The 27,851-nt window shown below is 34.7% G+C and overlaps 2 protein-coding genes across 3 annotated transcripts; both read right to left on the bottom strand.

Moving 5' to 3' along the window:
• Nucleotides 1–1,899: 1,899 nt before the first annotated feature.
• Nucleotides 1,900–9,391, bottom strand: LOC138319772 (ice nucleation protein-like). Its single transcript, XM_069262907.1, has 5 exons — nt 9,314–9,391; nt 3,505–4,135; nt 3,187–3,413; nt 2,619–2,795; nt 1,900–2,091 (listed from the first exon to the last, which is right to left on the bottom strand). The coding sequence occupies exons 1-5, from the start codon at nt 9,389–9,391 to the stop codon at nt 1,900–1,902; spliced, it is 1,305 nt and encodes a 434-aa protein (XP_069119008.1).
• A 1,579-nt stretch (nt 9,392–10,970) lies between these two features.
• On the bottom strand, nt 10,971–27,589 carry LOC138319284 (serine/threonine-protein kinase Nek2-like). Of its 2 annotated transcripts, none has more exons than XM_069262328.1 (9): nt 27,473–27,589; nt 22,838–22,940; nt 20,631–20,848; nt 20,048–20,285; nt 18,544–18,753; nt 17,492–17,702; nt 15,690–15,744; nt 15,231–15,298; nt 10,971–11,385 (listed from the first exon to the last, which is right to left on the bottom strand). In XM_069262328.1, the coding sequence occupies exons 2-9, from the start codon at nt 22,931–22,933 to the stop codon at nt 11,066–11,068; spliced, it is 1,416 nt and encodes a 471-aa protein (XP_069118429.1). In that variant the 5' UTR covers nt 22,934–22,940; nt 27,473–27,589; the 3' UTR covers nt 10,971–11,065. The 2 variants fall into 2 exon arrangements, with proteins under 2 accessions (XP_069118429.1, XP_069118428.1); XM_069262327.1 differs by lacking the exon at nt 27,473–27,589 and adding an exon at nt 27,032–27,357.
• Between the last annotated feature and the right edge of the window lie 262 nt (nt 27,590–27,851).

The following is a 27,851-nucleotide window of genomic DNA, read 5'->3' as shown; positions in this document are numbered from 1 at the left end:
ATCCTTGGGGGAAGGGGAACAGAACTTGTATAAATTTTGGCTCTGGTCCCCCGGGGGCAGGAGGGGCGGGGCCCAATAGGGGTAATAGAGGTAAATCCTTTAAATCGCTACTAATCATAGAGTTCTGCATGGATTGTAACCAAATTTGGCCACAAACATCCTTGGGGGAAGGGGAACAGAACTTGTATAAATTTTGACTCTGGGCCCCCGAGGGCAGGACGGGTGGGGCCCAATAGGGGAAATAGAGGTAAATCCTATAAATCACTTCTTGTTCTAGAGTTTTGCTTGGATTGTGACCAAATTTGGCCATAAACATCCTTGGGGGAAGGGGAACAGAACTTGTATAAATTTTGGCTCTGACCCCCTGGGGGCGGGAGGGGTGGGGCCCAATAGGGGATTTAGAGGTTAATATTAAAATTCCTTCAGAAAAGAAACAATGAACCTGTATTCAGAACATTACTTGGCATTACAAACCAGGTGAGCGATACAGGCCCTCTGGGCCTCTTGTTTCCGATATATGTACAAATTTTAATATTCTCTTTGACTGAATTGCCCCTTTAAATCTGACAATATCTTAATTTTAACCAATTTTGTTTCCATGACAACCAATCTTTTTGAAAGTGATACCATGTTATTCAGCATACCACGTAACACCTCTATATACCAATTTTCACTTAATTCTGAGATCATTTAAATTCCAGCCAATCAGAGTCCTCTGTTTTGTTACCATGGCAATTAATATTTCAAAAGGTGTTGTCATGATATTGAGCATCTAAAATTATTACTATACACTGATTTTCACTTACATCGGACTCTGTAATCATAAACTGGAAATGTATAACTAGGTATACTAACAAAGAAGTGCACTCTCTATTTTCAAGTCACTCAAAAGCTGTTTTCCCAGATTTTAGTTTTAAAACTAATTTACACAAAGACAGAAAATGTCGTGCGAGTATTTTCAATTGGGGGTAAAATTGTGGACAAAACCAGTAATAGGGTGAAATGAGATGACAAAGAGCAATGTTTCGTTTTCGTTTTTTTCCAAAAAGTTTTAATTTTTCGTAAAAAAATATTATTTTAAACAAAATTTCCCTTTAAATATCTTAAAGAAATGACTTACATATAAAGTATACGATCTACTCAAATGATTTATGGATAAAAAATGTAGAATATTTATCAAAGGCTAACCTTTTTTTGACATGTTTGTGCAGGTAGTTGGAATGAAAATGACTACGAAGAATTCAGTCCCTTTGGGCCTTTTAAAAATCACAAAAGGAAAGGAAGTGTCATTTGAAAGGGAAAACTAGTAGTACTTTCAATATGCAAAGTTTCAAGAAAATTGGGCTGTGGGCAGTTTCTATGGGATTTTTAACATTAGCTTGAACACTACGTTTTAAAAAGACTTTCACTAAAGTTTGATAAACATGATAAATAACTTTTGGGGAACCTCTACACATGTATCTACTCGCGATAGACCTAAAATGATTGAGTTTTGGGTTTGAGGAGGTGGAGAGACGCTGGAACCACTAACCTAGTACCTGACAACTGCCTTATATGGGATTTGAACTCTCAAATGAAACAAGAGACCCATAAGACATTCACCTGCATGACATTTGATAAAGTAGACAAAATCATCTAGCTGTCTCTTAAAAGCATAATGATTTAATGCCATTTGACCAAAAAGAGCTCATTTTAAGAGACAGATGATTTGGTCTAATGATAAAGCACTGTCACTGTGTCGTTATAACCAGCACCCTGTGTGAGGTTAGAACCAGTATCCTGTGTGAGGTTAGAACCATTATCTTGTGTGAGGTTAGAACCAGTATCCTGTGTGAGGTTAGAACCATTATCTTGTGTGAGGTTAGAACCAGTATCCTGTATGAGGTTAGAACCAGAATCCTATGTGAGGTTAGAACCAGTATCCTGTATGAGGTTAGAACCAGTATCCTGTGTGAGGTTAGAACCAGTATCCTGTGTGAGGTTAGAACCAGTATCCTGTGTGAGGTTAGAACCAGCATCCTGTGTAAGGTTAGAACCAGTATCCTGTGTAAGGTTAGAACCAGTATCCTGTATGAGGTTAGAACCAGAATCCTATGTGAGGTTAGAACCAGTATTCTGTATGAGGTTAGAACCAGTATCCTGTGTGAGGTTAGAACCAGTATCCTGTGTGAGGTTAGAACCAGAATCCTATGTGAGGTTAGAACCAGAATCCTATGTGAGGTTAGAACCAGTATCCTGTGTGAGGTTAGAACCAGTATCCTGTGTAAGGTTAGAACCAGTATCCTGTATGAGGTTAGAACCAGAATCCTATGTGAGGTTAGAACCAGTATCCTGTATGAGGTTAGAACCAGTATCCTGTGAGAGGTTAGAACCAGCATCCTGTGTGAGGTTAGAACCAGTATCCTGTGTGATGTTAGAACCAGCATCCTGTGTGAGGTTAGAGAACCAGCATTCTGTGTGATGTTAAAACCAGCATCCTGTGTGAGGTTAGAACCAGCATCCTGTGTGATGTTAGAACCAGTATCCTATGTGATTTTAGAACCAGTATCCTGTGTGAGGTTAGAGAAGCAGCATCCTGTGTGAGGTTAGAGAACCAGCATCCTGTGTGATGTTAGAACCAGCATCCTGTGTGAGGTTAGAGTACCAGCATCCTGTGTGAGGTTAAAACCAGTATCCTGTGTGAGGTTAGAACCAGTATCCTGTGTGAGGTTAGAACCAGAATCCTGTGTGAGGTTAGAACCAGAATCCTGTGTGAGGTTAGAACTAGCATCCTGTGTGAGGTTAGAACTGGTATCCTGTGTGAGGTTAGAGAACCAGCATCCTGTGTGATGTTAGAACCAGCATCCTGTGTGAGGTTAGAGAACCAGCATCCTGTGTGATGTTAGAACCAGCATCCTGTGTGAGGTTAGAGAACCAGCATCCTGTGTGAGGTTAGAGAACCAGTATCCTGTGTGAGGTTAGAACCAGTATCCTGTGTGAGGTTAGAGAACCAGTATCCTGTGTGAGGATAGAACCAGCAACCTGTGTGATCTTAGAACCAGTATCTTGTGTGAGGTTAGAGAACCAGCATCCTGTGTGATGTTAGAACCAGCATCCTGTGTGAAGTTAGAGAACCAGCATCCTGTGTGAGGTTAGAACCAGCATCCTGTGTGAGGTTAGAACCAGCAACCTGTGTGATCTTAGAACCAGTATCTTGTGTGAGGTTAGAGAACCAGCATCCTGTGTGAGGTTAGAACCAGTATCCTGTGTGATGTTAGAACCAGCATCCTGTGTGAGGTTAGAACCAGCATCCTGTGTGAGGTAAGAACCAGCAACCTGTGTGATCTTAGAACCAGTATCCTGTGTGAGGTTAGAACCAGTATCCTGTATGAGGTTAGAACCAGTATCCTGTATGAGGTTAGAGAACCAGTATCCTGTATGAGGTTAGAGAACCAGCATCCTGTGTGAGGTTAGAACCAGTATCTTGTGTGAGGTTAGAACTAGTATCCTGTGTGAGGTTAGAACCTGTATCCTGTGTGAGCTTAGAACCAGTATCCTGTGTGAAGTTAGAACCAGTATCCTGTGTGAAGTTAGAACCAGTGTCCTGTGTGAGGTTAGAACCGGTATCCTGTGTGAGTTTAGAACTAGTATCCTGTGTGATGTTAGAACCTGTATCATGTGTGAGGTTATAACCAGCATCCTGTGTGATGTTAGAACCAGCACCCTGTGTGAGGTTAGAACCAGTATCCTGTGTGAGGTTAGAACCAGTATCCTGTGTGAGGTTAGAACCAGTATCCTGTGTGAGGTTAGAACCAGTATCCTGTGTGAGGTTAGAACCAGTATCCTGTGTGAGGTTGGAACCAGTAACCTGTGTGAGGTTAGAACCTGTATCCTGTGTGAGGTTAGAACCAGTATCCTGTGTGAGGTTAGAACCAGTATCCTGTGTGAGGTTAGAACCAGCACCCTGTGTGAGGTTAGAACCAGAATCCTGTGTGAGGTTAGAACCAGTATCCTGTGTTAGGTTAGAACCAGCACCCTGTGTGAGGTTAGAACCAGCACCCTGTGTGAGGTTAGAACCAGCACCCTGTGTGAGGTTAGAACCAGCATCCTGTGTGATGTTAGAACCAGCATCCTGTGTGAGGTTAGAACCAGCACCCTTGGTGAGGTATTATTCAAAAGGTGGACTAAGATACATCTGAGCATTTTACTTTCATTTTGAATATGTTTTTTCATCAATTTTATATTCATTCCATTAACCAAGCTGTTATGTGCAATTGCAGTTGGTCCTTACTGTTATTTCAAAGCTATATGGCAATGTTCATGTTGACGTGACTCCTCGCGGTAGTGAGTGAGCGTCAAAAACATGACTGTAAGTTGCCTTAGACACTAAAAATACTATAATTTGGCTTTTTTACATTTTCTGCAAAATATGCAACATATAATTGCACATAAGATATCCTAGAGAGATCATGGCGCCCACCAAGAAATTGGTCTTTGTTTGACAATGAAAAGAGGAATCTTTGCTTTTCAAACATGGCTGCCTGTCGGACATCTTGTTGAAGGATCAGTCCCAAAATGCCAAATGCACAACTAGCACCAGTGTTTTGAGCTATATATGAAATTTGTGACAGATCCCTGCTGTACTATCTGTCAAATAGTGGTAGCAAACATCAAAATCCAAGATGGCAGCAGGTTGACCATTTTTATTGTTGATAAATTGGTCCCAAAATGCAATATGCACAACGAGTGTCCTAGGGAAACCTACATATGAAATTTATGACAGATCCCTTCAGTACTTTCTGAGAAATAGCGGTAACAAACTTCAATTATCAAATTTTAAGATGGCTTGATCTTGTTACTGATCAGTTGCAATATGCACTTTCCTAAGAAATAACGGTAACAAGAAATGTTAATGGATGGATGGACAGACCACAAACGATGGCAATTTGAATATCTGATGATGGTGGCTAAAAGAAGTGGTCATTTAATTTTTCCTTTGCGGTTAAGCATGTCTTATTACCAGGTAATCACTTAGTAACAGGGTCAAACTTAAGTTACTTGTAATTCATGAAACCCAGAAAAAGATAAATATTTTCCTAACAATTTTTTGCTAGATTAAAGTTGCACACAACACAGCATGTACATGTACGAGATCAGAATTTTGTATTTTATATTTGAAGAATCACAGAACTCAGGGTTCGGCATACAAGACGTCCGACCACAATGTGTAATGGTAGAGTCAAATCGAAGGAGTGTAAATGATTCACACACATTTCACCACCTTGGACTCTTTTGGCATATCACAGTAAAACCAACTTATCTAATTTCCATTAGAACTGGTTTATTTCCCACAATATCAGTAGCAAGTTGCCAGTTGCAAATTTTGTCAAAAATTACACTTCTATTTTTAGTAGATTTTTTTATACGGTGATATTAAGAAATGGCCCATTTGGTGCCATTTTGAAATTGTGTCTTTTTTTTTCGCCTCGAGTAGAGTCACAGATTTACCATTTTTTACTGAAATTGTTTTTACTTCTAAATTTGAGAAAGTATTCATTCAAGGAGCGGATTATCAATCACTGGAACTCCTTCCGAAGCCGTGGTTACATCACCATCAATAAAAACCTTTGAATCTCGCTTGGATAAGCATTGGGGGCAGCCCGAATGCTACTTTAATCACGAGATAGATAATACTGAACTTATTAATAGTCGGGATGTATAGTATGATTAGCGATCTGGATATATAGGCATTATGCCTGCGTCCAGTATTATTATTATTATTACCAGCTAACCGATACTTCCATTATATATATAATTGGCTTCTTAGGTAAAATATGTGTTTTCGTTTCAATATCACATACAGTGTATTTAACAGTAATGACAATAAAAAAAGCTAACCAAATTTTATAACATATATGTATAATTTATTTTTCACAAAAAATAATACGAGCAGCCACTTGAAACATCATGATATACACGTGCATATCAAAAGGTCTCCAATACTTTCAAATGACATACGTATCAATTCACTAGTAAACGTTTCTGTCATAATTTGCGTGCCTCTGTGTTTTGGCTGAGGTGACCAAGATTTCATTTTACGGTCTCGGAATAGCAGTTGAGACTGCTTGTTTTACACATGTTCATAGAAATTTAACTGTCGAAAACAGATATATCTAGATTTAATATCCCATGAAAAGTTACATAATATAGGACCATGATCGAGAGCATCGTGGGTAGCAACTTGCTAGCCAAGGGTATTAAGTTTGATTCTCGTAGTAGAAAGAGAATCGTACTAATACCTTTGGTTAGCGAAGTTGCGTGGGTAGCGATAGGCCAAGGACGTCTCCTTGCAGGCGGTGTATGGGATTTTCAAATTGTTTAGTCTAGATGAAATAAAAGATTATTCTAATGACTGGTTTATGTAAATAATGAATGAACTTGAAATATTTCCAACGTTGGACATTTTTATAATTAATATCGATGCTGCTATTGTTTGTGCGATGAGATGAGATGAGGAGGTTTTGCCGAGTCATCTGGGTTTTCCCTGTCGACATCCAAATGAAACTTGTATTGTAAGATAGTGACCGTGTATTCTGTTTATCCTGTAACTTTTTCATTATACACACAGAAGATTGTATTCAAAACAAAAGTAAATTGCCTGTTATATACACGATTTCGCTCAAAACGAAACGCTTCTTTGATGATCAAGAAAAGATGCATTCACTAAACCGAATGAGTGTGTACTCATTTTTACTACCATGGGAAAGATATAAGGGACGTCATTCCGGTGATTGTGACGTCACTGTTTGGCGGGACTGACTGCCGTTTCATTCACTCCTACTAAAAGTAACGTCACTGGAATGTTCGGGATCAAGTCATCAAATTTAGAAATTGAATCAAACGAAAGAAATTAAACATTTATTCAATGACATCGTAATATTTTCCTATTGCAACTATTTCAGGAAATTCTTTTCATCAGGTATCGCGTTCTGTGCCCGATTGATGTCGATATTAGAGCTGAAAATGCATTGTTTCTTGATATTGTTCCGCTTTCTTTTTATTTTAAATTCGTAAAATGATCTTAACCCGCGAAGGGCGCCAGAATGCTTGTTTTCAACAGGAATAAATACCGTAGTGATAAAGACCTTCCAAGTATGGCAAAAATGAATTTTTGCATCAGGGAAATAGGGACACAAAAAGTCGATTTTCTCCAAAAGCGAGTAAGTTACACTACATTAATTTTGCTGTAACACTTAAAAAATCGTTCTGATTTCCGAACAATTGGAATTATGAAGATATCTCTTACAGTATTTTTATTATTATTATTATATATAATGTAAGTTAATTACTTAAATCATCACTGCGCCAGCATTTTTAGCTGTATCGAGCTAATTTCTGCTGTAAATCTTTACTAGGTTCATGGTAATTAAAATACTGAACATTAATGTGTGAAATGATACACTTTTCCCACACTCTAAAATATTGAAAAATAACAAATATTCAAATGGGGCAAAAAAGTAAGCACACGGACCCCCCATTTTTCTGCATGATTTAGAAAGAACAACCCTTTCCCTATTGATATACAAAATATCAACAAAAGTTTAATACCAGAACTTTTTCTATAAAGGGTTAAATTGGGCAAAAATGTCTGAAAATGGTGCATTTTGAAGCTCAAAAATAAGGGGTAGGGGTAGCATATGTTGTTATTCTGAGAAAAAATATTAAAATAATTAATCAAAACTGGTTTATTTTTTAAAAAGACAACTGGGAAGTAAATTCTACAAGCGTCCATACACATCAAACACCTCATAAGGAAATTATGGCTTTAATCTCTTTTGTATGTGGTCAGAATGGCAAAATTCACATAAAATCCAATATTTTGTCAACTAGGTATCTTTGAGTGACAATAGCTCAAAAACGAGCACACAGACATAGGTTTTTCTTCCATTTTCTTTTATGGTATAACTCCTATTTCAAAAAATCTATATGAAAAAAAAGTTTAAAGGGCCACTACCTTTCCGAAACGGCTTTTAATTTTTAAAATAGGAATGTAAAACGAGATCAATTATTTTGTAGAGTCACAGAAGTTATTAACTATACGTTTACTAGCACACTTATCATCACCTTCAGAACTGTTTAATTAGAATAAATAAAATGTTAATTTTCATAACGCAGGTCGTTTTATGTTTCCCGCCGTCGTCCTAAATGCCGCGCGGTAGTTGACTATCACTGCGCCAGACGGCAAAACAGCGAAATGAATCTCCACTGTTATCGTACATTAAACTGGAAATCTTGCATATGTTTGGTGTTGTAACCTCATCTTAAGCCATCGATATCTATTTTCTTTTCTTATTAATGCTTTTAAGAAACCTTTAAATTTTGCTCCGGAAAGGTAGTGGGCCTTTAATACAAGAAAATTTGGACTTCTCAGAGGAGTACATCCTTAAAGAATATTATAAATAAAGAAAAAAATTAAATTGATTCTCATATTTAATGGAATAATATTCATCAAGCACCTGTGTTTGACACTTCAAAGATAAATCATTTGAGTATCAAAAACTCTACATACAATGAAGTCACAAATAACTGGTTTGACATTGATGTTATCATTAAAATTACATATACATACCAACAACTTATAATTAAAATTACATATACATACCAAAAACTGGTCTGACATTGACGTTATAATTAAAATTACATATACATACCAACAACTGGTTTGACATTGATGTTATCATTAAAATTACATATACATACCAAAAACTGGTCTGACATTGATGTTATCATTAAAATTACATATACATACCAACAACTGGTTTGACATTGATGTTATCATTAAAATTACATATACATACCAACAACTGGTTTGACATTGATGTTATCATTAAAATTACATATACATACCAACAACTGGTTTGACATTGATGTTATCATTAAAATTACATATACATACCAACAACTGGTTTGACATTGATTTATCATTAAATTACATATACATCCAACAACTGGTTGACATGATGTATCATAAAATTACAATACATCCAACAACTGGTTTGACATTGATGTTTCATTAAAATTACATATACATACCAACAACTGGTTTGACATTGATGTATCATTAAAATTACATATACATACCAACAACTGGTTTGACATTATGTATCATTAAAATTACATATGCATACCAACAACTGGTTTGACATTGATGTTATCATTAAAATTACATATACAACCAACAACTGGTTTGACATTGATGTTATCATTAAAATTACATATACATACCAACAACTGGTTTGACATTGATGTTATCATTAAAATTACATATACATACCAAAAACGTATTATGGTTCTTGTCTGTTGTATTAACCTTGGACAAGAGGTCTGTTCCCTTGAACTGATCACCTGACATATGGCACAAATTTGTCCTGTCATCAATGGGTCAACACATATGACCTTTAACTTTGAATTCATATTTCCAAAATAAAACAAAGCTGCATTCAAAGTTTCATTGAGCATTGTAACATTTACTCAAGTTATTAAGTGCAATATAAAGGCGAAATTTCAAAGGGCAATAATCTGTAAATAGAGTAAGGTAATCTCATCCATTTTCTTCTTCTTATGGTAGACTGCTGCATTACAAATCAAAGCTTCATTCAATAATTATTCAATACTGCCTAATAAATCAGATTTTCGAACTCCTCAGAGAACTTCCTGGTGTGAGATTGCATAATAAAAGACTTACTAAACATATAAAAACCATATTCAATTATTGTACCAACACAGTTATTCTTCAGACTTGAAGGCACATAATTGTTGTGTAAAAATTAGGTAAATAAGGATTCTCGTATTATCATAAAAAAGTGGACGGTTTAGCTAGACAATACTGATACTTGAATAAAAAAATGTTCAATAATTTATGCTTTTATACAAACTAAAAATTAATGCCCTAAACTCACAACAGTTATATCACAAAACTCTGTCCTTTCCCTTTTCTGCATTTGAGGACATAGTTGTACATCTCTGAACAATATAATTTACATACAGCAAGAGATGAACTGTTGTGTACTTTCATTTCAAAGTTTGTAGCATATTTATATGTACATGAATACCATATATTTTTTTATGGCTAATTGTATGTCGGAAATAACTCCATTGGCATTCTTGTATAAATATTTATTTCATGTAAACATGAAAATTGATACACAACAGAACTTTCTGTTTCATATAGTATAACATATCGCCGTATTAATAACCAAGGAAGAATAAAACGAAAGAAAAACTAGAAATGCCCCTGCTTTCGTATCTCAAAGCTAGATGGGATAGAGTTATGGGGCACGATGAAGGTCAAGGACATGATGGGATAGAGTTATGGGGCACGATGAAAGTCAAGGACATTAACATTCTTCAAACCTTAAATCAAGTTAATACATGTATATTAAATAAAAGTTAATCTTACAGCACTAATATTCTTATCATTTTTACCTGCTTGCTAATCCAGCTAGCACTAGATAAATAACTAAATATTTTACTAATCACCCAACACAATCTCACTGTAGTCACAACATATCACCAATGTGTACCCACTTACATCTACTACAACCAACACAACAATATAAAATAATAGAAATTACATTACTCATTAACAGTATTAATAAACTCTCAGTTTACTATACTGCATCAATCCAGCTGTAGAAGTTGTAAACTGAGGCAAATATTACCTAAACATAGAGATATGCATATTAATTGTTTTTATGAGATCAATTAAACATTACCAGCTTACATAAATGTCCCAGGTAACATTTTACATTTAAAATTGAGCTGGAATTTACAGTCTGCCAAATCACAAATGAATATGGAATGTGCTAGTATGAAGTAAAAATCATTTAAAAAATTATTTGTTAGCACAATCATGAAGAAAGAATTAAACAACAATTACAATTTAACAATACAATAAGATGATACATCTTCATTAAAAATGAAACAGTGTACTGATGTATAAACAGATTTAATTAAACCTTCATAATCTGAGTGTTGAATGAGGTAATGCATTCAAACAAAACATATACACTAACAACAATCATCATTATCTAAACAACATAAGATCAGAATTCTTAGCCCTTGGTCTAATGTCATCTTCAATTCCTCTTATTTCCATAGCTCTAGCCTTTGCCTTGAAAAGTTTTTCCTTAAGTTCCCTTCGTTTTGCAAGTTCATTTAAATACAAATCATTGTAATCCCCTTCTAGGTCAGTGAATGTTGATAAGTAAGTATCTGATGATGGCCTGGTGTATTTCTGCCTACAATTCTCCTTGCCATACATGTCAAACGTGACCTTTTTCTTTGGTGTGTCTGGATCCTTCTTCCCTTTTGACAGACACGAAGACCTGCTCTCCAGTGAAAAATCTGAAAGTATAACATAAAATGTGTAACAATTAACTTCACATATGGTATCACATATAGTAGCCATTGTGTTTCTATAAGCTGTTTAACAAATTGTTTCTATATTTGTTCCTGTAAGTTGGGAAATTACCTCATATTCTCTTGATGTGTGTGGATCTTAGAAGTATTCTGCAGTACTAGTGATATAGAAGCCAGCTTCTTCATGTCAATGACAAGGATACATACCGGTATGCCTCAGAATGATTGAGTGATTGATGTCACCTCTTTCTTTGCCCCCTCCCCCCCCCCCCACACACACTCTCTTTTGAGGGGTTAGACAGAGACCCAATACAGGGATTTCAAGATGCCAAAACTGCATGGGTAAAGTACAATTTACCGTCGATTAGTCCCACCATCCGGTGATTATGGTTTTGGGACGTCATAATAACCGGAAGGTGTGACTAATCGACGGTAAATTGTACTTTACCAACGTCGTTTTGGGATCTCTAAACTCCTGTATTATTTCAGTGATAGAAACCATAATAGAATCAGATGAAGGCTTGTTATATATGATGACTAGATATTATTATGACATGTATAGAGATATAATTCAATTTTGCTTGTTACAAGCATTTTCATTGGCTTAAAACTTACTTTATCAGCCCATAAATGAAGAAATGGCGTCACTGTTTGTAAAGTAGCTTCTGATTGGCTGAGATGACAGCACAATGATTTCATGGACAAAAGAGTCCCAAAATGCAGTTTGAATATTGAAGAGATTATCTTTAGTAAATTGATTTATAAGGATTATTATTTTTTTTGTTATGGCAATATAACACAAACTTTTTCATGTACTTTAATCATAAACCAGTATTTATTTAGAGTACATTCAGATTTTTGTGTTATATTTCCATAACATAAAAAATCTATTCAAGTTAATCCTTATGTACTGATACCATGTGATGTGAGAAGACAAACCAGCAACACAACATGCACAAGACACAACACAGACTACAGGATTTATCAAACAACAAACAAATTTTTAATTATAGTTATAAATCAACAAAACATTATTCTTATACTGCGTAGATACATGTAAAGTGTTACAAAATAAGTACAATCAAAATCTCACACTTCATGACAAAGAATACAAATATAAACAAGCTAGAAACAACAGGTCTTATGATTACTGAAAAATCTATACATGCTCAGCCAATCAAACATTGGACGGTATACAGGAGTAATATACATCTATGCTGAAATCTATAGATATGGTGTAAATATCCAATATCAACAAATATTTAGGCATATCATTGTATATTTGTTCCTATATATATTATATACAGTGGGTATATATAATGTAATGTTGATCTACTAGTATTGTTGCTAGTAATTAGTAGATTAGTTTACCCTTGCAGTAATATACTAAAACAGGTAATGATATATTTCTAGTAATGGGTTAATTTTATCAATAGACATACATTGTAGCATTACATAAGCAAAATCTTTTATGCAATGATATGTATGTTACTAGGTTAAACAAATTAATATTGCACAGCACATGCATAAATCAAAATAACACATGAATATTCATAATGTACAAACATTTTACATATGAAATCATAATTGAACATTGGACCAAAGTCACTGACAAGGATTGAGATGATAGTTAGAGAAGAGTAGTACTTTCCAGGAATTAGAAACATGATTTAATTGAACAATGATATCAGGATCAAAAGCCATAGCAGCTTAGAACTTATTCTGTCACTCCTTGGTACAGAGTTATTTCCACTTGTTGGTAAGTTTCGATTGTAACCTCATTTCTATATGTGTTGTGTTTGTAGATACATAATTACATGCACATCACAATCAAAACCTACCTGCAAGGGTAGATAATTCACAAACAGAGTAAAATGTTACAACTATATTATAGTTTTACATTACAGATGACATGCATTATAAAATAAAGAACAGCAGGGTAAGCATGTTACAGAGATTCATAATGACTTACAATGATGTTTTATATTTATTACAAATGAACCATGTGTATTTGAATTCAGATATCCACTGCCCATAAGTGAAATACTTAAGGGGGCTGTATATTGCATGTTTTTTTAAGGTTGATAGAAGTTGGAAAGTTTGAAAGTTAAAGAGAGTGAGAAAACTTGTGTATTTAAAACAGTTTACCAATTTGCTGAATACATATTTTTACATTCTTTAATCATATTCTGTACTTTCCCCTCCCATCTGTCCTTGCTAATCAAGTTCCACACACAAACTCCATGTGTTGGACAGTACACAATTATCATTGCAAATTAAAGTTGCTTTTAGAATGTAAATGGCAATAATAAAATGGCCAAAAATAATTATATTTTTCATTCCATTGCAAATGGGTAATTTACAGTTACATGTATTTCAAATGAATTTCAAAAATCTTCTTAACAATTGGTTTTTGTATAAATATGCAAAGATAAAAGCATCAAACCTTGGCATTTATCATGTAATCTGTATTCCCAAAAATGTTCATGAACCCCAAATAAAAGTACAAAATATTATCTAACACAAAAACATCTTGGAACAATTTCTCGCTTACAAATGGTAAAAATGATGAAATTTTGTAGGCTGTATGGTTGACAGGTTCATAGTACATGTACATTAATAATAACAAGACAGTGAGGACACTTCAAATTAAACCTGGTATTTTGAGTTATATAAATTCCAGTTAATGAGGTTCAACTGTAATAATTAGAAAATGAAACAAGTGAAACACAGAGTACACTAAGCTACACACAGAGGTTAAAACAGCACTTCTAAGGCTACAGCAGTAATAGATCTCTATACAGTACATATCAATGGTAATAACTTCCTTCAAAATCAAACACAGTATATTATGTTGTACATTTTTTCACATTCAGGGAAATGAAACATTTTACTACAAGAAATAAAATAAATAACATCTCCTGTGAAGTAACTGAAAATTTTGTTTTTAATCTACATACATTTAAAAAAAATTAGAACCTGGTAAAATGTTTTTCTTCGTCTTTATCCATGCATATTGATGGATGTAAAAAGTAACCTTAGCAAGTTTCAATAGACGAAAGTAGATTAATTTTCTTTCTTTTTGCAATCAGTTATTGTTGGAGCATCAGCTATTTAAACATGACAATTAAAGTACCATGTAAATTATACATCTACCAGAATTAACATTATCATAAGTATACCAGACCTTGCATGTCTGCTTTATCTAAGAAACTATTGCCATTGATATGTTATGAACTGCAGATCTGTATGCCATGTCTACAGTACGTCATGTCTACAGAGTAACAGCAACAAGACAAGTGGGAGAAAGTATTCCAACCACATAAAAGATTTTGTGTTAGGGTTCAATCACCATGAATATATTTTAATTTAAAGTTCTTTTTTTCAAACTTGTGTTAAATACTAATGATGGCTTAGTAAACTTAAACGGGTACTGAATTTTGTTTCAAAAAGCAAAAGAGTTTTAATGATTTCAGGGAACCTGGTTCCATTATTGAATGAAAAAGTGGCTTAAGAAAATTCAAAAAGGACTGAAGGCATTTTTGTATCAGATATAAAAATATTCCAATATGTGGCGAGTTTAAATGCTCTCCTGTTAACAGGTTTTAAAGCTTGGGTATAGTAGTAGCACAGTGTCTAGGCATCCTTTTGATTACACATATGATCCAGGTGTTTGAGAGGGACTGCCCGATTACACTTAGGGTCCAGTTGCATTAGAGGGGTTCGACCATACTTGGCCTTACGTGGTGGGGGAATGATTGGGTACACAAAGCCTGCAGTGGTGGGTGGATATATAGGGGAGATAGGGACTTCACTCTCCTGCTGCCTACCTGCATCCCCTGCTACCTCTCGGTCAACGCTGCCTTTCCGACCAAAGTCCCTAATTAACATCTCTGCCCTGAAATTGTCAAATTAGTTTTGATTAAGATTGGATATATTAATTCTATGTGGGAAAATATTAAAAAGTTTACCAAACAAGACACTGGGTTCTGTATCGAACAATTAGGGCCAACAGCCCAGTAATAGAATGCCTTTAATTTCACATCTCTCAAGTCCTGGCTTTTTTCTGGTTTATAGCTTAAACTAATATGCATATCATCAATAATCAAGAACCATAGATTCTAAATGACTATGAAGAAAATTGAAACAGCTTTGCTCACCAACATTCAACATTAAGAATCTATGGACAAACCAGGAAACATGTAGTCAAATAATCAATTAAGCCATTGAACAGAAATTTTTATCCAAGCCCTGTTAATTGACTTGTTTAAATAATTTTTAACACTTACCTTTTCAACTTTTCCTCTAGAAGCTTTTCTTTCAAAGAAATACGTTTTTCTCTATCTGAAATTATAATCAAAGAATTTCATAATCACATTATTTCAAGCTATTGATAATTTCATCCATGTAATAATTTTGGCAATTAGGTGAATTTTCAATGGATGTGCCATGCAGGAAATGCATTATGAAATCATGACCTGACGTCCGTAAATATAAAATTAACAATGACATGACATCAGAATTTGAGGATGCTGTTTCATACAAGAATTCCACGGAAGTGGATGTGTAGATGTGTGGATCTGCACAGCATAACAAAAATAGTTACTTACAGTTGAAAGTATTGTTAATAATTAGGTGAAGTTATCAAGTCCCGTAACTCTTGCAAATATTGACAGATTTTGACCAGTATCGAACCCATCTAAGATCTCATTGATATAAAGCAATATACCAAATTTGGTTGAAATCAGACAATAAATACTAAAGTTATTGAGCAGTAAACGATTAATTTATCTGTTTTGCCTATTTTAAAGTCCCGTAACTCTTGCAAATATTGACGGGTTTTGACCATTATTGAACTCATCTGAGATATCATTGATATAAAACAATTTATAAAATTTGGTTGAAATTGGACGATAAATATCTAAGTTATAGAGTGGAAACCATGGATTTATCGGTTTTGACGATTTTAAAGTCTTGTAAATCTTGCAAATATTGACGGATTTTGACCATTATTGAACTCATCTGAGATATCATTGATATATAGCAATATACCGCCGCCAACGCCGACGCAATGATACCTAAGTGTAACCCTTGCGTTGCAGGCGACACAAAATTCATGTATGAAATGGACACCCATATTAAATATTTCAAACATATTCAATTAAAAAGTTAAAGGGACAAGAACCTAATTAAACCATGTAAATTTGAGTAAAATACATATTTAAGACGTGTCAGATACCTTAATAAGTAATATATATCAATTATTGTGCAAATGTGTCAAATTAAATAATTATAATGGAAATTCCATCTTTCTGTATTTTGAACCGGCCCGGTCGAATTCAGTGATAAATATAGTAGTGTTGAAATTTAACGACCTCCCAGAATGCACTGCACAAATCAAATTAATGTAAACAAATTGGTGGGTCAAAAACTTGGGTGAAGCAAACACAAACGAATTCCGATAGAAAACAGTACGTCAAGAGTCAGTAATGTGCGCGATTGGGAAAGTAGGTAAATATAAATGGATTGCTGAAATGCAAGAGACGGGAGCAACTTCGAATTCCCACTTTATACTTGTGTGATGTACATACATTGTATGTGCAATAAGTCAAGAACCTCCCTTCACGGTGCCCCGTCGAATGAAATGTCTCGTTTGACTTTTGACTTATCATTCTTACGCTAAATACAAATTGTTTTATAACAAAAATTAACAAATATGGCTTAAACTTCATTTGTCAACCATCGTAAATTAGAAAATAATCTTAAAATGTGGAAAACTAATATTCCTTGTCATGTCGGCAAGTTTGTTGTTCATTATAACCTCACTTTCGGCCAGCTTTCGTTTTGTGTTCCAAAAACAGAATATGACGGTCTATTTTTATCATTTTTTGGGTAGGTATTCCCCACGTTTTTCTGTCGTTTTAGATAACCAATCTTTGTAATAAAATATTCAATAAACATCTGAAAACCATATCTAAGCATACAGAACAACTTATTTAAGGTTCATGTCCCTTTAACTTCTTTGAGGAATAATTATACCCAGCATTTTTGTAAGAGAAGTTTGTATTTAGATCTATGAATTATGCTTTACCATCAAGATCTCTCTCCCTTGAGTCTAGCTTTCTTTCTCTGGCCAGTAAATCATCCTCCCATTCCTTTTTTGACCTTGACTCAGGGCTGGACCTTGTACGCGAGTCGCGTCTACCATCGTCATGGTGACGTTTGTCTAGGCCCAAACCTGACTGTTTCCTCATCACCAGAGGATCATTAAGTACCTCCTCAATGGTTGGCCTTTTGTGAACCTAGTTATAATAAACAAGAGCTGTTGGAGAACAGCAAAGCTCGCCTATTCAGAAGAAGTTGATGTTCAAGTATTTACTATTTAAACATGGAAATATGACAAATTAACTCAAAAACCCCCTAAAGGGCCCCAAATTGGTTGTATTATCACGTTCAGCATCCATACACATTAGGAAAATAAAATCATAAACATTTATGATGACTTATGCTTAAACAATTGACAAAATAGAAACTTGCTCAAAAAACTTTAACATGGAAATATGACAAATTAACAGACTCAAAAACCCCCTAAAGGGCCCCAAATTAGTTGTATTATCATGTTCAGCATCCATACACATTAGGAAAATAAAATCATAAACATTTATGATGACTTAAGCTTAAACAATTGACGAAACAGAAACTTGCTCAAAAACTTTAATGTGAAATGGGACGCCAACGCTGACGCCGACGCCGATGCCGACGTGACAACATTAGCTCCCCCTATTCTTCGAATAAGCGAGCTAAAATAGTATGTTTGTTATATTATAACAAAATCAGGGTAATTGTGTCTTCTCATAACTCTGCCAAATAGTGTCCTATGAAAGTGACAATCAAACTTGGCTAAGGCCCCGGGACATTTAACCAGGTTACTAAGTTACAAAAAAATTGTTCAAGATTTGAAGCAGTTATTGACAGAAACCAAGCGTTACAGACAGACAAACCAAAATTAATATCCCCCGTTTTGGTGAAAGCGGGGGATAAAAATAAAATGGTATTAAGCAGTTATTGCTTTAAAACTTTTCATGCTATCAAACCAATGAAAATCAAATGGAAGGCTGTCCAATTATTTAGGTTCACACTTACCTCTACCCGGATTATTTTTGCTATTACACTGTTGAGTCCATCAGAATATTTGTTTGGTATTCTCACAAAATCACCAACTCGGATCTTTTTATTGAGTTCATGTTGATTTGCTGCTGTAAAGGGAGGTCGGAGGGCACATAGTTCGTACAGGATACAGCCCATGGACCAGATATCAGACTTCTCATTGTAGGACATGTTATTTACCAACTCCTGCAAACAAACAAAAATATTCATATTCAATCTAGTTAATATGCAATAGCTTTCAGTTCAGTATATATACTTGTACAAAGAAGCCTGTCTAATAATCACCAGAGATCACAGAGGGATATTGGTGCCCACTATTGAATCACTTCTATCAGTCAAATTAAAGATCTTTTCTTTGTATTTTCTATCATATTATTTGACAATAACTGTCTGGGGATCTGATTAAATTGATATCTATGAAGAGAATCTCAACTCTTTATTTGAAAATGTGGATTGGTGAATAGTGATGTGCAATACGTACGTCAATTTCAAGATACCAAAATAATGTGGATAAAGTACATTTTACTGTTGAATAGTCCCACCTTCCAGAGTGAAAAATCAGCGATAAATCATACTTAACCACATCGTTTTGGTATCTCGAAATCAACTCAAATTTCAAGGCTTGGTAGTATATCAAGGGGACATTTGGTTCGAAAACATTGAAACAATATAAATTCTTACTATCCGTACCAAGTGTCATTCGTACATTACCATCAGATTCCACACATACATACAGACAGTATGGCTACAATCATATTACAATATGATGTTCTACTATTGATCCCACCTCCATTGTGACGTATAACAGCCCCACCAAATGTTCCTAGGACTTTATTTACTCAAATAACAACATTTTACTATCTCAAAACTCTTGAATCATAAATTTACAGATGTACTTGATTGAGTTCAAAAAAATATTCTAAGTACAGTAGAACTTGGTTGATACGAACTCGGATAATTCGAAAACCCGGCTTAATACGAAATTCTTTGTCGGTCCAAGCCGAATTCCCTCTTTATCTTTGTTTAAAGAACTCGGATAATTCGAATTCGGAAAACTCGAAGAACTCGGATAATACAAAGTAAATTTGGGTCCGAATAACAAATATCATACATAAAATGTTCTTATAACTCGAAATGAGATTTTTGGACAACAGATCGCCGAAAATGCAGATTTCTTTTTCATAAATCTGCCGTAGAACGGCATTTCAAAATGTATATATCGGTTTTATTGTAAAAATTTTGCAACTACCATCGGCGATTTTGACATCTCTCTTGTTCACATCGTTTTACGACATGGAACTAGTCTATATATACCAAGTAAAGAGATCGTCAGTAGACATGGTAACTCGCTTAACTCCAACACTCGGATAACTCGAAGTCTTATGTCGGTCCATTTGAGTTCGTATTAACTGAGTTCCACTATAACCTAAAAAGACTTGTAAATGATATAAGAATAACATCATTGGTATACACAACTCACTGGTGACATATAATATGGTGTTCCCACATAGGTTTTAGCAAAACTTGTTTCATGGTGTAGTACTCGTGCAAGGCCGAAATCTCCCAGTTTGACGTTTTCATCAGTATCAAGGAAGATATTAGCAGGCTTAAGGTCACGATGAAGCACAGCCTTGCCATTCTTACGGCGATGACATTCCTGCAAGGCCATGGTGATCTGAACCAGAATCTTCCAAACAAAGTCCTCCTCCATATATACTCTGAAATAAAATATCAGAAATATGTACAAACATGTGGACCCAGACTGGCACTGTAAATACTACATTAGAGCCCAGACTGACTTTTACATCACCAGTGATACAGCACAACTCAGAAATAATGATAAAAAGACAACAGTGACTCACTAAATGCACAGCACACAAATATCATAACCAAACAATTTGAAAAAACCCACTTGATTTGGATACATATAATTAATGTCAAACTTAAATTTGGATACATATAATTAATGTAAGATATTGATACATATAATTAATGTCTGATTAGGATACATAAATTTTTTTACATATAATTAAGGTCTGATTTGGATGAATAAAATGTCTTACTCATCCCGACGACACCGTGTGATGAGTGATGCCAGGTCCCCGCGATCACAGTACTCCATGATTATATATATGGTTGTGTTACTGCGGTCAATAATGCGATCGTAGTAACGCACTATGTTGGGGTGACGGAGCTCTCTCAGGAGGTTTACTTCAGACACCAGCATTTGTTTCTCGGACTCCGTCATTGAGCCATAGTCCATCTCCTTCCATGCCAGCACCTAATCATTATCATAACAAAGAGAAACAAATCAAGTAAAAAGTTTTAGGGTTGAAAATAAATTTTCTAAAGTTTTTACCATTCCAGTTTTTTTTTATAATGGTGTTTAAATTCAATAAATGAGCAACATAAAGAATAGGTTATATAAGAAGAGGCCCAAGGGCCTTAACAGTCATCCAACTACCTTGGCAACAGTCAAAAAGGAAATTAATTTGATATGGTGTAATGGTGGCCATCTTCGTTTTGGGATCAACCTGAGATGTAACAACAACTGTTGAGATCATGTCAAGATCATTTCAGGCAAGTTTCAGTAAAATCGCACTGGTAGAATTTGAGAAGTTCAAAATAAGTTTTAAAGATGACAGTTTTGACAACCATCTTGGATTTCGGACCATGGTTGCCATCTTGGATTTTGGATCAACCCAAAAATTAACAACACTTTGGTCAAGACCATGTCAGGATCATTTCAGAAAAGCAAGCTTCAGCTAATTCACACCAGTAGAAGTGTAGAAGAAGTTCAAAATGTGAAAAGTTTCAGCGCACTGTCGACTGTGCACGGTTATCATCCATCACCTCAAAAGGTTACATCACAATACTCTAGTATCATCCCATGTAAGGCTGCTGGTGAGGAAGCCGTGAACAGTCCCACCCACTAAATACAAAATCGGATAGTGCAAAAACCTGTTATATACGAATGAAATCGAATTCCCCTACCAGGGCTTTTTTAAGCATGATTCCCCATGGCAAATCCTCTGAATTTTTCAAAAATCAAAGTTTATTGAAGACTTTCCAAAAACAATGCATGTACTTAGTTGGCTAAAGCTTTAAATATTTGTGAATTGGCTTCAGAAAAGTACATAAACTACACTGGAAATAAAAAGTCTTATTTGTTATGCTTTATTTCATATTTCATAATTTTTCCCAAATCTTGGATTTGTCGCTTATTTTCCCAAATTCAAAGCCACGGCCCCATTCCCAAAGGAGTGAGAAAAAGCTCTGCCTGCAAATTGTTTTTCAATATCCTTGTATTTATTACCCATTTAGTAATAATCTGGTAATACATAACAATATCTAAGTCCCCTGGGTACTTTTTGTGTTGTTTTGAATCCACATAATGCAAAGTTCCAAAGCCAGAGTTTGCGAATCGTGACAAAGGTATGTTTCACTACTGTGTGTCGACACATGTACTCTAATGATACACATACTGTGAATAATCCGCATTCAAGGGTTGAACAGTTTTAAATAAATAAAAGAGTAGTTTATCCCTGTCCAAAGTCTCACTTTGTTTAATTTCTATGTTTATTGTACAAATTTTCACCCACTTAGTATGAACCCCCAATAATACAAAATCTGGCTGTTTTCTGATGTTTTTGGATACCTATTGACATTTACACGACATGATATATATATGTCTTATATAAAGTTTCATACACCAAATTAAGGGAAGACTCTAGCTATCTGGCTGTCGATGGAGAGTATTCCCATTGTCACATCTTATACGGTTTGTTATATGGCCGGCCGATTTATAGACACAATATTACACATACATTTTACATAGAGAGAAAAATGTCTATCGAGCCAAACGCCTGTGACTGAACATGGATCAGCAAGCATTGTGGAAATTTATAGGTTGTAGTCCACAGCATCTTTTTATTTTTTTACATGGCCATTATATTTCAATTTACATTCATCAACATAGGCCTGTAGCACTTAGTTTCATTAACAGCTGGGGTCATTTAAAGATGTGCCAGGTTTACTACAGGAAAGTCGAAGTAGCCAGAGGAAAACTACTGACAAGCAGTTGATACATGGCAACTGCCCAATATGAAATTCAAACTAGCAACCAAGAGGTAGAAGGCTAGTGGTAATATGTCAGGATATCTTAACTATTCACTCACCATGGCCCCAGGCCTTTACCAACCCACAAGTAACTTGGAAGTTTTGTTTTCTAAATGCTGTTAAAAAGAGTCTGAAATATGGAGGCACATACCTTCCCATCCTTTTTACGTCTTATCTTGCGGCAAGTTCCATATGACCCTGAGCCGATAATGGAAATTACTGCAAAATCATCGAGTGTGGAGGCCATTCTTGGACTAAAATACAAATGAAATCAATAATGCAAATGACACTATGACATGACAGGATGAGGGAAGGAATAACAAGAAGATGAATTAAATAAAAAAGGTGACTACAATTAACAAAATGGTACAACTTATAAATTGAACTAAATACAACCTCCATAGATGGAGTTTAATTCTAATTACAAATGATCAGTCACATGAAACAAGTGGTCCAAAAATCCCCAAGTTTGATTATTAAGTACAGAGTTCACTATCCCATGAAAAATGAACTTTTTATGAAGAAAAATAAAATCCAACCAATGCAAAACTGAAAAAAGAAGACATTATCTAGGATTACTCACCGCATATTCCTAGTTGATTTTCCCCCCTATTTAATTACATCAGAATTGGTATCGTAGTTTTGCAAAAAAATTTTTTCCTTTAATATGTATCCACAATTGAAATTAGTAAGTATTAGAAGAAGAAAAAATCTTTTTAAATTGGTACAAAGTCCTTCAGTAAATCAGGCCCCAATCATGCACCTCTAACTAAACAGATGAATATGAGGCTCATACTTTCTCGTACCTAAGCCTTTAATAATAGGCATAGATGTTATGTCTAGTCAAACAGGTTTTCTAAGAAATCCCACCATGTAAACACTAAGTGCTGTCCCTTTATTCCCTACACTGTAGTATAGTCAGTGTGACTTTATCATAGACTCCCTAGGGGCCCTCACATTAATTGCTTTTGTAAGGGGTGTTTGTATACTGATCCATCAGAGATGGACAATAGGTATAACTCAGGTGACAACTACCTACATACTTGTACTAATTGGCAGTTTGGTTCAGGGATCAAAGGGAATTAAGCACCATGACTTGTAAACATGATTGAGTCAAAGGTGTTAAAGGAAAGTCAGACCAGTTTATGATAGCTAGGCACTAATCATCACACAGTGTTATTATTACAGGAAATTAACGACAAAACATGCATTTAACAGCAGACTATTTTACGGGTGCAGTGATTTTTCTCCCTATATAACTGGGGTCGGTAAACGACCCCATTCCCAATGCCAAACCACCATCCCCCCACCCCGATTGTTTTCCCCAATTACAATGAAAAATTCCCAAATCAAATCGTTGAAAACAAAATAAAACCCGGAAACCTCTCCTCTCGTTGTTTAATCTAAAACAAACTACTCTGAAACTGTTGTGATGGTCGTCACCTTTTGATAAATTGACACAGTTTACTGTTTTACAGTAATGTGTAACTTTTTCCAAAAACTGCTCTATTTGCGATTAAAAATTCCCAATTTGTTACAAAAACATAAAATACCCGGAAAAATCACTGGGGTAACATGTTTGGAATATATGGCTATTATTAATTGAGATATAGATATAACATTTTCATATACACATGTCACATGGTTTTGGTTTTATTAGTTTAACCTCCTATTAACATCCAGGGTCATCTATAAGGATATTGATGTGCCAGGTTTGTTGGTGGAGGAAAGCCACAGTACCCGGAGAAAAACCACTGACCAGTGGTCAGTACCTGGCAACTGCCCCACATGGGATTCAAACACACCGAAATGTTTCAGAGGTGGAGGGCTTGTGGTAATATGTCGGCCCATTTGTCGGGACATCTTAACCACTCGCCTCAGCCACAGCAGCCCCAACACATATAATTATGCAAATGTGAAAAGACTCAAAAAGTTATTTTGAATATCAAAAATTTCTGAACTTTACTTTTCCCTGAAGGCCTTTATTGATACTTTCTGCTCTGAGCCTATTTTTATCTGTTCCACAACACATGGATGTATATGTAAGCAGCATTTAAGCATCAATGTCATGATCATTAATTTTGAAATTCATCAGCGTATGAAACGTTAACAAATAACTTCAGTTTGCAAACTGTGTGAATCTGTGTAGCGGATTGTTACAAAACTTGTTACATCCATGCTTGTAATTAACATGTTTTAAAGTATGATTCACTATCGATTCCATCGATTTTCAAGGGAATAATTTTCCCATATCAATATGCAATGTCTAGTAAGTCTATTATTGTGACGTCAAGTTTTCGTGCCATCCTCACATTTTAATTTCATATTGATATTCAATTCAAAATATTTTATTGCTCAACAATTAAAAGGATTGGATATCAGGCAGTGACTATATATATTGATCCTTTCCTGGATCTGATACAATGGTGTGTAGACATATTATTATTAAATAATGTACTATTAGCTTGGGTTTAGATAATAATTTTTCTGTAAGTATATCTTAAACTTACATACAGTAAAAAAAAGATAGAGGTGTGAAAAGAATAATCAGATTTAGTATAAAGCAAAACAAAATTAATCCTTTCCTGAATCAGTTCATTTTTATATATCTTTTTACAAAAGTAGTTTATCCATTACATGTAGTACAATGTATCTGGTAAATATCCAATTGCTTCTTTCTTGCTAATGTTTTAGACTGGTACAGTGATAAATCTATGTGCGCATCCTGAGTCCTGGACTCACAGAATTTTAGAAGGACCCATGAAATTTCTGTGAATGGGTATTCATAACGGGGTACGGACAAAAGCCCCCCCCCCCCCCCAGACAAAAGCCCCTTAGGACATAAGCCCCTAGGACAAAAGCCCCTCCATACTAATGGAAAAGAGGACAAAAGCCCCTTCATTTTTCAAAAAAGATTAAATTAAAAATATAGTAATAAAAAATTATTTTCAATTTTATTTTTCAAATATAGTTAAAAATAAGACACAATATAGAAATTTACTGGATTATTGGGATTTTGATAAAATTTTGATAAATTGATTTAATGATTTATAGAAAAAAAAAGTAAAAATTATTTTGATGTTACACTAATTATGACACTATATGATAAAAATATTTTGGAATTAAACATACTTTCCTAATTATTTACATAATCTTATGCATGCAAACATCAGGCTGTAAGCCTGGTAGGTGTATTATTATAAAGACAACATTAATGGCTTCTTGTATATATAACATTCAAATGCCTATGTTTACATGTTTTGTTAATCTGTCTTTGATATCTATAACTCAAAAATGAAAAGAATTCAAATGATCACATCATAATTATGTATTTTTGTTATGTTTGACACTCTTCTCTAATAACAACAAAATGTACCATATAGCAGATTAATATATTTTTTAAAGATGCTCCACCGCCGACAGAGCATACATGATATTCATCACTTGAACAGTAATTGGTGTTTAATTGTGTATATATATATGTATAATTAACACAAAAAAATGTAATTAAATAATTTATTTTGCCTTTGGTACATACGCAATCAGTATTTCATTCCATATAGGATATAGTGACATGGAATTTTTTCGGGATGCAATTAATTATTTTTTTATATTTTTAACTTAAAGTAAAATTAGAAGCTCAAACTTTTCAATGGTGGTAATGATGTAAAGTAAGTAATTTTTTTAACTGAAGAAAAATACTAAATCGACTGCTCATATTTTTGATAGTGAAAAAATAACGTTTGTCAGCGGTGGAGCATCTTTAAATAAATAAAAATAAGGAAAAAAAATTATTTTATAAAGAAGGGGCTTTTGTCCAGAAGGGCTTTTATCCGGAGGGGCTCTTTTGTCCTAGGGGCTTATGTCCCAAGGGGCTTTTGTCCGGGGAGGGGGGGGGGGTTTGTCCTACACTCATATATAACACTGTGGGACCCATTGTTTTCACAAACACCATTGAAAAGGACCCACGAAAAATAATCGTAGATTGAACAATGCTGGTAGAACTGGAATATTTTATCGCTGCAACAACTGTCGCACATTCTTGAAAGTTTTCCATAAATTGAAGTTTGCAGTTGATCACAGTAAACTTGCTGCCTTCCGCCATATATGTTTTTATATGATAGTTAGATGCATAAGACGTAATGTTAAAAAGTGTCTCGTTGTGTTAACCTTTAATTGTTGTATTATGAATTTATACGATAAAAAACTTTATTGTAAAGATGACATCAAGGAAATTTTACAAGTTGTTTAGATGTTCACTGTATAGGCCTACTATGAGATTATATCAGTATATATATATGACAAGAAAAAATGATTGAAATTTCAATTTACGTTTGAATCTTACGTTTTTGTCTTGCAGTCATCTGACACCAGTCTAGTATGTGCATCCCCAAATCCGAATGCAAGGTCGATATCATGCTTATTTCTTGGCAGCTCATAGCCACTTTCCTGCTTTCGTATTTTTACAGGAACTGCCAGTGGATCGACCGCACTAGCCATAATGACTAAATTATGGCCACATCGAATTGTACAAAACTTCCATATACAAATTATATATATATGCATATATACATATAATCAGCGAGCAGACCTTCGTATTTCAAACTGAAACCATTTTGTCACAATGACTTGTTCCAACTTGGGAAATATCAACTGCTTTGTTTACATCTACCCTAGACTTGTCGTAACTTGTTTCAACGTCTAACGTATATGCAGTGTTTCTATTTTACTATCTGTTAAATAACATTTTATTCGGTTTTCAGCTACCACAATATTGCATACTTACGATTTTAGATTAATTGTTACATTGATCTTGATTTTTCCCCCTCAGTAAATACAAAATGAATGCATTAACACCATTCTGTCTTCGAAATTGCCGCACTATGCTACAAACGTTATGATTGGTTAGTTCTTTAACTTACAGCGTCTTTCATTGGGCGAATAAAATGTTTAATAATTTTTAACATGATGAAGGTGGGAGAACCAAATATTTCCGGGACATTCTTTGTTTGTCGATTTTATGCTGTATCACCAGAAAATACTCTTTCCATTGCGTAAATTTTGTTTAAACTTATTGATATATAAAAAGAATTAAAGTAAACATGTATATATATATATGCATTTACTATATTTCAAACCTTTCTCAAAACGAATAACGTGTAAGC

This window comes from Argopecten irradians, chromosome 3 (genome assembly GCF_041381155.1).
Source record: "Argopecten irradians isolate NY chromosome 3, Ai_NY, whole genome shotgun sequence".
NCBI classification, from domain to species: Eukaryota; Metazoa; Mollusca; class Bivalvia; order Pectinida; family Pectinidae; genus Argopecten; species Argopecten irradians.
Note: the sequence above shows the minus strand (reverse complement) of the source record. Positions and strands in the feature narration are given on the sequence as shown.

Excerpts from the sequence above, each read along its gene's own strand:
- LOC138319772 (XM_069262907.1), bottom strand. The coding sequence starts at position 9,391 with ATGTCAGGTGATCAGTTCAAGGGAACAGACCTCTTGTCCAAGGTTAAT. Across the intron at positions 4,136-9,313 it reads AGAACCATAATACGTTTTTG|GGTGCTGGTTCTAACCTCAC; the intron begins GTATGTATATGT and ends TACCTCACCAAG. Across the intron at positions 2,796-3,186 it reads TAACCTCACACAAGATACTG|GATACCAGTTCTAACCTCAC; the intron begins GTTCTAAGATCA and ends AACCTCACACAG.
- LOC138319284 (XM_069262327.1), bottom strand. The coding sequence starts at position 27,252 with ATGCATATATATATAATTTGTATATGGAAGTTTTGTACAATTCGATGT. Across the intron at positions 22,941-27,031 it reads GATGACTGCAAGACAAAAAC|TCCAAGAATGGCCTCCACAC; the intron begins GTAAGATTCAAA and ends TTTGTATTTTAG. Across the intron at positions 20,286-20,630 it reads ACACGGTGTCGTCGGGATGA|AGTATATATGGAGGAGGACT; the intron begins GTAAGACATTTT and ends ATTTTATTTCAG.